Below are 12828 nucleotides of genomic sequence, written 5' to 3' on the forward strand. Positions count from 1 at the left end.
ATAAGTTTTAGAGATTGTCTGCACAACATTGTGCTTATAGATAACAATACTGTATTGTACACTTCAAAAATCTGTTAACAGGGTAGATCTCATGTTAAGTGTTCTCATCACACTAAAAGAAAAAAGAAAAATACAAGATTAATCCAAAAGGAGGCTAAAGAAAAAAGAAAGTACGAAGAAAGGGTTGGAGTACAGAAGGAAAAATAGATGATTTTTGATCCTATGTGGAGTCAATTTGTTGTAAAGTTTGGGAAGTACAATGGAGAAGTCAATATTTGTGGCCATGTGCTGCTTTTCTTGCTCCATTGGGAATCCATCTCAATTTTTGTTTGGAGAATCATCTTTTCCCGTTTTTAATCCATGTAGTTTGCATGAGGACTGTAACCTCTGAAACTCAAGATAAGTCAATGAGCCTCAATTCTGATAATTTTGTTAGAACTTTGGGGAAAGTGGAAAATGTGGACTTGCTAGCTCTGATATTTGTAAATCCGGCAAGTTAGGGGCGGCACAATGTGGGGAGAGTTGCTATGCCATGGAGAGTTGCTGAAGAATGAAGCCACTGGGGAAAGTAGAGCTAATGGATGGGAAGAAACATGAATTCTAATGCCATCATTTGAGCTCCTGGATCCACTCCTGTCTGGATTCCATCCATGCTGAAATTTTTAGTTATACATTCTCTTCTTGGTTTAAAGTCAGTTTGAAGTAAGTTTCTGTCATCTGCAATTTCAGAGTCCTGATAGGTATGCTCAATATATGGTGTGTGTGTAACTCGCTTCAGTTGTTGTTCAACTCTTTGTGACCTATGAAGAGCCTGCCGGGCTCCTCTGTCCGTGGTATTCTCCAGGCAAGAACACTGGAGTGGGTTGCCATCCCCTCCTCGAATGCTCAAAATATATTTAGTGTTCAACAACTGCTTAGATAAAACATAAACACCATTATTACTGGCTATAATATAAGTTAATTCACAGATAAGTGGACTTGTCAAACCTCATTAAACATTCTTTGCCCAGGTATGTTAAGTGAAATTCAGATCATAGAAGAGCACAAATTGGTTAACTCTTTCAAAATATTCTGATATTAAGAAATGCAGAACTTCCAATAATTCAATTAGATTTGGTGAATGCACTGGCTATTTGAAACATCATATTTCCTCCCAGTTAGGAGGGAGCTAGATCAGTTCTCTACCTCTGTCTCCCACTCTCTCTCTGTGTGCGCTGACGGATACACACACACACACAAAACATTTTTTCTTCCAATCGAAAGCTTTGTTTGGTCAGTGGTCATGTACCGTTTTGAAAGAGAATTTTGAGCAGAGGCATTATTATAGAAATATGTTAAAACCCATTGATACTATGTAAATGCTTGAAAGAGATATATTTATTAATAACATTGATTTTGTGCTACTAAAATCATCTGGCAAACATGGAAGATTAGTTTATTTAGTTTTTGTTTGTAAAAATTAGTGAAAATCCAAAGGACAATTAGAATCAAAACAATGGCTTGTGAAATATTATTTCTTTAAATAATTACTTTAATAATTTTTAAAGTATTAATACTTCCATTATAGGCATCATGATAATCTCTAATTTTATAACTATTTCCTAAGAGGATATAATTCAATTACCTACTTTCAATCACAAGCTTTTAATAAAAATCATACTATTCTATGAATTTTAAAATTCTGTATAATCATTTAAAAACTTTTATGTAGTCCATATAATTAAACCTTAGAGTAACCCAAATTTGGTAATCACTTCACTTCACTTTCACTTTTCACTATATGTGGTTAAGATGTGTCAATTTCCTTTAAATTATGCAAAATGGATCAAACTGAAACTAAGATTTTCTCAAGACTTAGTGGGATTAATTACATTGTAATTGTTTTAACATACACCAACCTAAGTAGGTCTTCTTCCTTGAGTTAAATTGAAAAGTGCTATTTGTAAGAAATGTTTACTGAGCTTTCAGATTCAAATCACACTCACCTTTGTCAATTAATAAAATACAGTAGCCAGAGGGAACATGTTGAAATCAGACAATCTATGTTAAAATCAGAAACATTTGGACCATAGAGAAAAACTCAAAGTGTAAAATGCAATTGAACATAATCTTGCAGATTATAAATGTAGTAATGAGATATTAAAGGAAAAGAACAAATAGAAACAATACCCGTTTTAGTTGCTGTTCTTTTAGGCTTCTCACTGTCCTTGCAGGCTCAGAAATGAAGTTTTTATAGTTTTCACATATATTGATCCGAGACTGGGCTACCTGCATTGTTCCCTCGAGAAAAGATTTCCAAACAGGATACATGCTCCTAAATTCAAAGAAGAACAGAAAAGTATTAGGCAGAGAAAAGGAAGAATAAGTTGCCTAACCTTTTGCTCTCTGGCTAGCACCGACAAACAGAATTAATACTTTCTTTATAGTTTAAAGTGTATTTATATTGGTTCATAGGTAGTAATGTTTTTAGCATACTTAACAAGTAGAAACATGGAATACACTCTATTTCTCTATAGCCTGACAATGGGCTGTTTTGATTCATTAGCTATTCTTGATACTGGAGTAAAGTGATACAAGGCTTACAATTCTAGACAAAGCTAACACTATAAAAAATTAGTGAATAATTCAGACTTTTCAGGCCTTTCACTGTTTCAGGACTGTCATTATGAATACCAAATTTCATTATTCCATTAAGGTATTTTCCTGATTTTAGAGATGAGGTAACTGAGGCTCAGATTTAGAAGATCACCCTAGCTTACACAAGAATGTGGCAGTACTGAGATACAGACAAATACCTCTAAAGTACCTTTTCTTTCAACTATATTATATTGCTCTCTTACATAAATGGATGTGACTGGAAAAAAAAAATCATGAACAATTGCTTGTGTTCTTGAGAAGTCTATTTGTTAGACAAAAGAAGTCTATGGTATTATTGCTCTACATCTGTTTCTCTGTTGTAATAACACTTAGCCAGCATCTCATTGCAGCTTGGAGTCATTCCAACCAAGTTCCATCACCTTTGCTTGATAAATGTGCTCTCATCAATTTTTTGATAATGTCAAAGAATTATTCATCCTTTGCTTTCCGTAGTCAATTTCCTTTTCAAACCTTCTCTTCTGCTTTCCTAAATGCCTTAGTCCCAACATGATCCTATACTAGTTATAAACATATTTTATAACTTATAAGAATGAGTTATACTTTGCTAAAAAGAGATATTGCATTGATATAATATTCATCTCCTAAGATTTCTCTTCTTGCGTCTATGGATTTCCTACTACAGCAATATAGAGGACCATGTGCTGTAGTAGGAAATCCATTAGACGCAAGAAGAGAAATCTTAGGAGATGAGGGGAATAGGGAAGAAAGAATTCCTTCATCCATGCTTGCCCCTTCTTCCTTTTACCTCTCCATCTAACTGACTGCTGCTCATCCTTCAAATCTCAGCTTAAATGGAACTTCCTCAGGGAAGTCTCCCTGGAGAAGGGAATGGCAACCCACTCCAGTATTCTTGCTGGAAAATTCCATGGACAGAGGAGCCTGGTGGGTTTCAGGCCATGGGGTGACAAAGAGTCGGACACGACTGAGTGACTGACACTTACAGGGAAGTCTCATGATCACCACCAAACCAGTACACAGACGCAATCAAACCCCTCACTATTCACATGGTTCACATGGTGCTAGCACTTTTCCTTCAATTATAAGTATCTATATGTAATTGTTAACGTTTGTCTGTCTCACTATGGAAAAAATTTCCTGAAGGCAGGGGTGTATGTCTTTCTCACAATTGTATTTCTATGGCCTAGCACATGGCCTAATAATTAGAAAGGTTATAATAAGTATGTATTGAATGAAAACAATGAATGGATGGATGAATGTATAAATCATAAGGACTGTAAAATAAAAAGAAAAATCCTTTCATTATAGAGTTTAAAAAGAGATCTTTAGAGATTAGCAAACAAATAAATAGCAGGCAAATATTTTCAACAATGGAACACCATGAATTGCCTGAAATTCGGTTACCAGTTAGTGAGAAGATCTGGGTTCCAGTTCTGGTTTAACCAATAAAATCTTCTGTAACACATCTCACTACACTTTGATTTCCTCTACTGGCAAATGGAAAAATAATAAAAATATCAGCACTATGCACCTCAAAGGGCTATTATAACAATTAAATACAAACGATGTGAAAATTCTTGCCATACAGATTCTTTTAAATGAATAAGTAGTAACAGTCACAGAATTGTAGAAGAAATACTACAGAAGTACCTTGTAGAAGTACTTCTTCTTAATATAATAGTCGTAGTTCCAATGACAGTGGTGTTTTTCATTTCAATTGAAAAAATAATAATGGGTTGTAGAGTGAGTTCCTAAAAGTTTCATTTCACTAGGCTTCATATATAAAATTTTGAAACATAAGGAAAGGTATCAAGCATTTACAGTATTTTACTATTCTGCTCAGTTAAGGAAAAAAGACTCAAAATTATAAAAGAAAGCAAGGACATTCTCTTAAGAACCTATCACATGCTAGGCACTATGGCGTGTATTTTACATGTACTACATCATTTAATCCTTAGGACAACTTTGTAACATAGGGCATTATCCCCATTCTGCAGAGGAGAAAAAGTAAGGCTTGAAGAAGCTGAGAAATTTTTCTGTGGCTATTCACCAGGAACTAGTACTCTCATGTTCATAACCTAGACTTTGCCATTATCAATAACTACCCCTCTACTCTAATACCAATTTAATCATCTAATCTCTGACCAACACCTCTTGCTTCTCCTCACTCCCTTTAGGATTCTCACTTCAACAATTACTCAACCCAATCAGAGCCCACAAACCATTTCACCTGCCTCCTTTCCACTGTCTTTTACTCCCTTCTCATAATCTCCAGTTACGGCTCTCTTTATCCAGACTAGATTTCCAATATTATCACTCTCTAATGTACACCCTAGTTACCTCTGCCTCACTCTCTTTCCATCATTATAATGTACAAATTCCAAACTTGTTTAAATCCAAAATTCTGTTTACACCATACCAATGTCTGTGCAACAGAACACTGCTGGAGAAAATAATCATGCTACCTATTCTCAGTTTAAATTGCAAATAAACCTTAGTGTTATCCTTCTCCAAGGGATCTTCCCAACCTAGGAATCGAACTGGGGTCTCCCACACTGCAGGTGGATTCTTTACCAACTGAGCTATCAGGGAAGCCCGTGTTACCCAGCAATCCTACTATATTCCCCTAATTTACTTATTTGCTTACTCTTATAGATAATTATTTCCTACATTTTCCTCTCATCTCAAACCTCTAATATGACCACACTTTTCAGCGGATAATGAAGCATGAAGACAATGTCCACATGCTCCCTCCACATCTACCTTTCTCCCTGCTTTTGCACCCATATACTGTGTTTTCCTTCTTTTTACTCCAAAAATTACTTATGTTCTGAAGGCCAATTTTTCACATCTGTACATTATATAACCTCTGTCTGAGGAGGCCTTACAAATAGCTGTGAAAAGAAGAGAAGAAAAAAGCAAAGGAGAAAAGGAAAGATAAACCCATTTGAATGCAGAGTTCCAAAAAATAGCAAGGAGACATAAGAAAGCCTTCCTCAGTGATCAGTGCAAAGAAATAGAGGAAAACTATAGAATGGGAAAGACTAGAGATCTCTTCAAGAAAATTAGAGATACCAAGGAAACATTTCATGCAAAGATGGGCTCAATAAAGGACAGAAATGGTATGGACCTAACAGAAGCAGAAGATACTAAGAGGTGGCCAGAATACACAGAAGAACTGTACAAAAACGATCTTCATGACCCAGATAACCACGATGGTGTGATCACTCACCTGGAGCCAGACATCGTAGAATATGAAGTCAAGTGGGCCTTAGGAAGTATCACTACAAACAAAGCTAGTGGAGGTGATGGAATTCCAGTTGAGCTACTTCAAATCCTAAATGATGATGCTGTGAGAGTGCTGCACTCGGTATGCCAGTAAATTTGGAAAAGTCAGCAGTGGCCACAGCACTGGAAAATGTCAGTTTTCATTCCAGTCCCTAAGAAAGGCTATGCCAAAGAATGCTCAAAGTCAAAGTGAAGTCGCTCAGTTGTGTCCGACTCTTTGCGATTCCATGGACTGTAGCCCACCAGGCTCCTTGATCCATGGAATTTTCTAGGCAAGAGTACTGGAGTGGGTTGCCATTTCCTTCTCCAGGGGATCTTCCCAACTCAGGGATCAAACCCAGGTCTCTGTGTTGCGGGCAGATGCTTTACTGTCTGAGCCCACCAGGTAATCCAAGAATGCTCAAACTACCGCACAATTGCACTCATCTCACATGTTAGTAAAGTAATGCTCAAAATTCTCCAAGCCAGGCTTCCACAGTACATGAACTGTGAACTTCCAGATGTTCAAGCTGGTTTTAGAAAAGGCAGAGAAACCTGAGATCAAATTGCCAACATCCGCTGGATCATGGAAAAAGCAAGAGAGTTCCAAAAAAACATCTATTTCTGCTTTATTGACTATGCCAAAGCTTTTGACTGTGGATCACAATAAACTATGGAAAATTCTGAAAGAGATGGGAATATCACACAACCTGACCTGCCTCTTGAGAAATCTGTATGCAGGTCAGGAAGTAACAGTTAGAACTGGACATGAAACAACAGACTGGTTCCAATTAGGAAAAGGAGTACGTCAAGACTGTATATTGTTTTGCTTATTTAACTTACATGCAAAGTACATCATGAGAAATGGTGGGCTGGATGAAGCACAAGCTGGAATCAAGATTGCCAGGAGAAATATCAATAACCTCAGATATGCATATGACACCACTCTTATGGAAGAAAGTGAAGAAGAACTCAAGAGCCTCTTGATGAAAGTGAAAGCAGAGAGTGAAAAAGTTGGCTTAAGCTCAACATTCAGAAAACTAAGATCATGGCATCCGGTCCCATCAGTTCATGGCAAATAGATGGGGAAGCAATGGAAAATGTGACAGACTTTATTTTTTGGGGCTCCAAAATTACCGCAGATGGTGACTACAGCCATGAAAGTAAAAGACGCTTACTCCTTGGAAGGAAAGTTATGACCAACCTAGACAGTATATTATAAAGCAGAGACATTACTCTGCCAACAAAGGTCCATCTAGTCAAAGCTATGGTTTTTCCAGTAGTCATGTATGGATGTGAGAGTTGGATGATAAAGAAAGCTGAGCATCAAAGAATTGATGCTTTTGAACTGTGGTGTTGGAGACTCTTCAGAGTCCCTTGGACTGCAAAGAGATCCAACCAGTCCATCCTTAAAGAAATTAGTCCTGAATATTCATTGGAAAGACTGATGCTGAAGCTGAAACTCCAATACTTTGGCCACCTTATGCGAAAAACTGACTCATTTGAAAAGACACTGATGCTGGGAAATATGGATGGCAGGAGGAGAAGGGATGACAGAAGATGAGATGGTTGGATTGCATCACCGACTCAATGGACATGAGTTTGAGTAAACTCTGGGGGTTGGTGATGGGAAGGGAGACCTGGCATGCTGTGGTTCATGGCATCACAAAGAGTCAGAGACGACTGAATGAACTAAACTGAACTCAAGAATAGCAATCCAGCAATTGTGATTTTTCCTACAATATCAACTTTTTCCTTTCTACTGGATCATACATATAATATCTTCCATCTTAAAAATAAATAAATACATAAATCTTCCATCAACCCTTCCATTTCTCTCTAGCTATCACCCCAATGTCTGTTCCCTTTAACAGCAAAACTCCTCGAAAGAAATGCCTGAAATTACTGCTTCTGTTTCTCTTCCTAGTCACTCCTGATTCAATTCAAATAAGGCTTTAACATTCACCATTCTGAAATCACTTGTCAAAGTCATCAAAGATCTCCCTGTGGGCTAATCCAAATAGTCAATTCAAGTTTAGGCCTATTATTCAGCCTATCAGCAGTACTGATCTAATTTATCCTCCTTAAAATGTTTTCTTCACTTGGCTTCCAGATTATTACTCTCTCTTGGTCTACCTTTATCTCACTAGGCACAGATTAGTCTCCTTTGCTGGTTCCTTTCGATGTCTTTGCCCTGTAAATGCTGGAGTGTCCACACAGTCCGCTTCTTCTCTCCCACAACTTCTTCTCTCCCATAACCACACAGTCTCTTAGATAAGCTCATGCAGTGTCATGGCTTTAAATACTGTCAGTATGCTGACTATTTCTGAATTTTTAATTCAGACATCTTCTGTAACCACTCAGTTGCCTGTTTAACATATCTGACCTGGATATTTAGTAAGTATCTTAAAACTTAATGTCTGAAACCAAATTCTTGATTTCCCTAAAATATTCTATTAATCTATTTCACCTCATTGACAGCTACTCAAAACTTCTAGGTGTTCAAGCCCAAACCACTAGAGTTATCACTGATTCTTTTTTTCCCTTCATATTCCACATCTGATCCATCAAGAAATACTGTTCACTAGATTTTTTAAATATAAAGGAAATGGATTACTGTCTATCTCTGTCTATCCACTGCTACTACCCTGGTTTTAGCCACCATTATCCCATACTTGGATTACTATAATAACCTAAATGACCTCTCTCTGATTCTGCTCTTATCTTCCTAAAGTCTATGGTCTACACAGTATAGCCACTGCAGTGCGCAGCACTTCTTAGTACTGTGTGTTCTTCTTACTATGCTTACTATATTTATCATAGAGTGACATAATGTTTAATTACTCATATGCTTATTGTCTTGTCTTTCATTAGAATGAAGGCTTTTATTTTTCAATTAGAATAGAATATGAATTGTAAGATATATATTTTTAATTTAAAAGTTGAGTCATTTTAACAAAAAAAGATAACAATGGCACAGGAGATATAAGGCACAAACTGTGTAAGATATACATGAAGAACTTAGGATACCCCTTTATTAGAGTGAAGACACTCTGATTTTATCTTTACTTTTACAAAGCAGAAGCTTTGTCTTATTCACTCTGGTATCCTCAGCACACAGAACAGGGTCTGGCACAGCAGGCACTCACTCAATATATATTTATGGGAGGAAGGAGAGGAGGGAATGATAGAGACCACATTCAAACCCAGGATCTGTCTGGCTTCCAAACCTCTGCTATTCTGTTGACATAAGATTGCTCCTGGTCCCAGCAATACTATTAAAGAATTTTTTAAAAGAGTCTTGGACTTCCCTGGTGGGGCAATGGATAGGAATCCAACTGCCGATGCAGGGGATATGGGTTCAATCCCTGGTCTGGAAAGATTCCACATACTACACAGAAACTAAGCCTGCAAGACACAACTACTGAAGGCCATGCACCTAAAGCCTGTGCTCCGCAACAAGAGAAGCCACTGCAACAAGAAACCTGCACACCACAACGAAGAGTAGGTCCTGCATGCTGCAGAGAGAGAAAGCCCATGCGAATCAATGAAGACCCAGTGCAACCAAAAATAAAATAAAAAGTAAAAAAAAAAGTGTCTTCACTCTAATAAAAAGGGTATCCTAAGTTCTTCATGTATATCTTACATAGTTTGTGCCTCATATCTCCTATATCATTGTTATCTTTTTTGTTAAAATGACTGATCTCTTAAATTAAGATATATGTATCTTACAATTCATATTCTACTATAATTAAAAAATAAAACTTGCCATAATAATTAAGTTATAATTAGTAGAATCCAAAAATATCGATCTAGGATTCCTCACTGGTCCAGTGGTTAAGACTCCATACTCCCTCTATTACAGATTGAAGTAAGTCAGAAAGAGAAAGATAAATACTGTATATTAATGCATATATATGGAATTTAGAAAGACAGGACTGATGATCCTACATGCAGGGCAGCAAAGGCGACACAGATGTAAAGAACAGACTTTTGGACTCAGTGGGAGAAGGCAAAGATGGGATGATTTGAGAGAATAGCACTGAAACATGTACATCAACATATGTAAAACAGATGACCAGTGCAAGTTCAGTGCATGAAGCAGGGCACCCGAAGTCAGCGCTCTGGGACAATCCAGAAGGATAGGGTGGGGATGGAGGTGGGAGGGGGATTCAGGATGGGGGGACACATGTATACCTGTGGCCAATTCATGTTGATATATGGCAAAAAAAAAAAAAATCACAATATTGTAAAGCAATTATCCTTCAATTCAAATAAAAAAAATTAATGGGAAAAAAAAGATCCCACACTCCCAAAGTAGGAGGCATGGCTTCGATTCCTATGGGGAACTAAGATTTTACATACTGCATGATGTGGCAAAAAAATTAAAAAAAAAAAAAAACTGATCATATACCACCTAAAATCATGCTGTAAACTATTTCTCATATAACTAATGCACTGGAAAACAGATCAAACCTTATCAGGAAAAATTTTTATTAGGAAACAAACCAACAAATTTATTTGACTGCAGCAGTGGTCACATAAATCTACATATGTGATAAAACACCACGGAACTTAATATGCATACACCTACATACACACAAACGAGTGCATATAAAACTGGTGAATTCTGAATTAGACTGGTGGATTGTATCAATATTGATGTCTTAATTGTGATGCTGTATTACAGTTATGCAAGATAATGCCACTGGGGAAACTGAGTGAAGATCGTAAGAGCGCTCTTTGTCTTATTTCTTAAAACTGCACATGAAACCATTATTACTCTTTTTAAGTAAAAACTAACAAACAAAATCACAGATCTTTTTTGACTTGGAAAACAACATCACACATCAAGAAGACTCTAGAAAACGCTGGCAAGTTAAATTCATAATCTAAGATTAACTTATATAGTGACTGATACAAGGAAAAAGTATGGTGCTTAATAAATAAGTGTCCACGTATTGTTGGTCTTGGTAGTACATAGGGAGACTACCCTCATCCTAGATAACAGAAGTAAAAGCGGGGAATGACTGATACTTAGTCCAGTCGAGGTGTAGTAAGAACTACAATACAGCTGCAGCTTAACGCTCCCAAGAGCTGGGGAACCAAGCATGAAACAAAGAGAACGGCCAGAAAGGAGGAAAGAAGGGTAATTTGGGGTCAAGATTCCTTGTGGCTTTGGATATCATAATTTTTAGAAAATTTCATACTATTAGAAGGGAGAAACAATAGAAAATTTTCAAGTAAGGGGTGAGAGTAGGCCTGTTTTACAAAGACATATATATGGTTGGTGGTACTGTGGCAAATGAAACTGTGAAAGCAGAGAAGCAGCTACTTAACATTCCTAAGAGAAAATGAGGTCTGCTCCCAAGCTGCAGAGTTCATAAAAACACAGATCATTACTAGTTTATAGGCAATATTTAAAGACAGGAAAATAGATACGATTACTTAAAATAGTCACTAGAGAGCTGAGGGAACTCCAAGGAATATTTACATAGAAAAGACCTGCTATGGTCTGAATGTCTGTGTTCCCCCAGAATTCATATGTGGAAATCCTGTTCCTCAAAGGTGATAATGGTATTAGGAGGTGAGGCTTTGCAGAGGAAGGCAGAATGCTGCTGCTGCTGCTGCTAAGTCGCTTCAGTCGTGTCTGACTCTGTGCCACCCCATAGACAGCAGCCCACCAGGCTCCCCCGTCCCTGGGATTCTCCAGGCAAGAACACTGGAGTGGGTTGCCATTTCCTTCTCCAATGCATGAAAGTGGAAAGTGAAAGTGAAGTCGCTCAGTCGTGTCCAACCCTTAGCAACCCCATGGACTGTAGCCCTCCAGGCTCCTCTGTCCATGGAATTCTCCAGGCCAGAATACCGGAATGGGTAGCCATTCCCTTCTCCAGGGAATCTTGTTTTTGCTGACTATATAGAGCTTCTCCATCTGGCTGCAAAGAAAATAATCAATCTGATTTCGGTATTGACCATCTGGTGATGTCAACGTATAGAGTCTTCTCTTATGTTATCGGAAGAAGGTGTTCGCTATGATCAGTGCATTCTCTCGGCAAAACTCTATTAGCTTTTGCCCTGCTTCATTCTGTACTCAACTTCAACCGTTCACCTTCAGCTTCTTCAGCATTACTGGTTGGGGCAGACTTGGATTACTACAATTTTGAATGGTTTGCCTTGGAAACGAACAGGGATCATTCTGTCATTTTTGAGATTGCATCCAAGTATTACATTTTGGACTCTTTCATTGACTATGATGGCTACTCCATTTCTTCTAAGGGATTCTTGCCAACAGTAGTAGATATAATGGTCATCTGAGTTAAATTCACCCATTCCAGTCCATTTTAGTTCACTGATTCCTAAAATGTCAACCATCACTCTTGCCATCTCCTGCTTGACCACTTCTAATTTGCCTTGATTCATGGACCTGACATTCCAGGTTCCTATGCAATATTGCTCTTTACAGCATCGGACCTTGCTTCTGTCACCAGTCACATCCACCGCTGGGTATTCTTTTTGCTTTGGCTCCATCCCTTCATTCTTTCTGGAGTTATTTCTCCACTGACCTCCAGTAGCGTATTGGGCACCTACTGACCTGGGGAGTTCATCTTTCAGTGTCCTATCTTTTTGCCTTTTCATAGTATTCCTGAAGTTCTCAAAGCAAGAATACTGAAGTGGTTTGCCATTTCCTTTTCCAGTGGCTTACCATACTTTTAAAAGTTAGGTTGTATAAGTTAGCCTGGGGGCATAACCTTAGCCTTATTTCTTTGGCAGCCCACATCCTGAATTTCAAACAAACTTGGAATATAACCTATCTATAAGTTGGAGTTCTTCTCTACTGTTTAGCAAGCAACCTCTTTCTAGGTCAGGCTTTACTTACATCAGCAATACTGTTAAGGTTTCTTGTATATTCTTCAGTTTTCTAGCTCTGTTAAGAAATTATCTTAT

The 12828-nt window shown here is 37.7% G+C and overlaps 1 protein-coding gene across 2 annotated transcripts in view; it reads right to left on the reverse strand.

The window, feature by feature from the left end:
* FCHSD2 (FCH and double SH3 domains 2) overlaps positions 1-12828 on the reverse strand; it is a 256209-nt gene that overhangs the window by 139103 nt on the left and 104278 nt on the right. For both annotated transcript variants that reach the window (XM_070767602.1, XM_019975329.2), the window contains exon 5: positions 2170-2314. In XM_070767602.1, the coding sequence (XP_070623703.1) occupies positions 2170-2314 (145 nt within the window). The remainder of the gene's footprint in view (positions 1-2169; positions 2315-12828) is intronic.

The sequence above is a fragment of the Bos indicus genome, chromosome 15, assembly GCF_029378745.1.
Source record: "Bos indicus isolate NIAB-ARS_2022 breed Sahiwal x Tharparkar chromosome 15, NIAB-ARS_B.indTharparkar_mat_pri_1.0, whole genome shotgun sequence".
In the NCBI taxonomy this organism is placed as follows: domain Eukaryota; kingdom Metazoa; phylum Chordata; class Mammalia; order Artiodactyla; family Bovidae; genus Bos; species Bos indicus.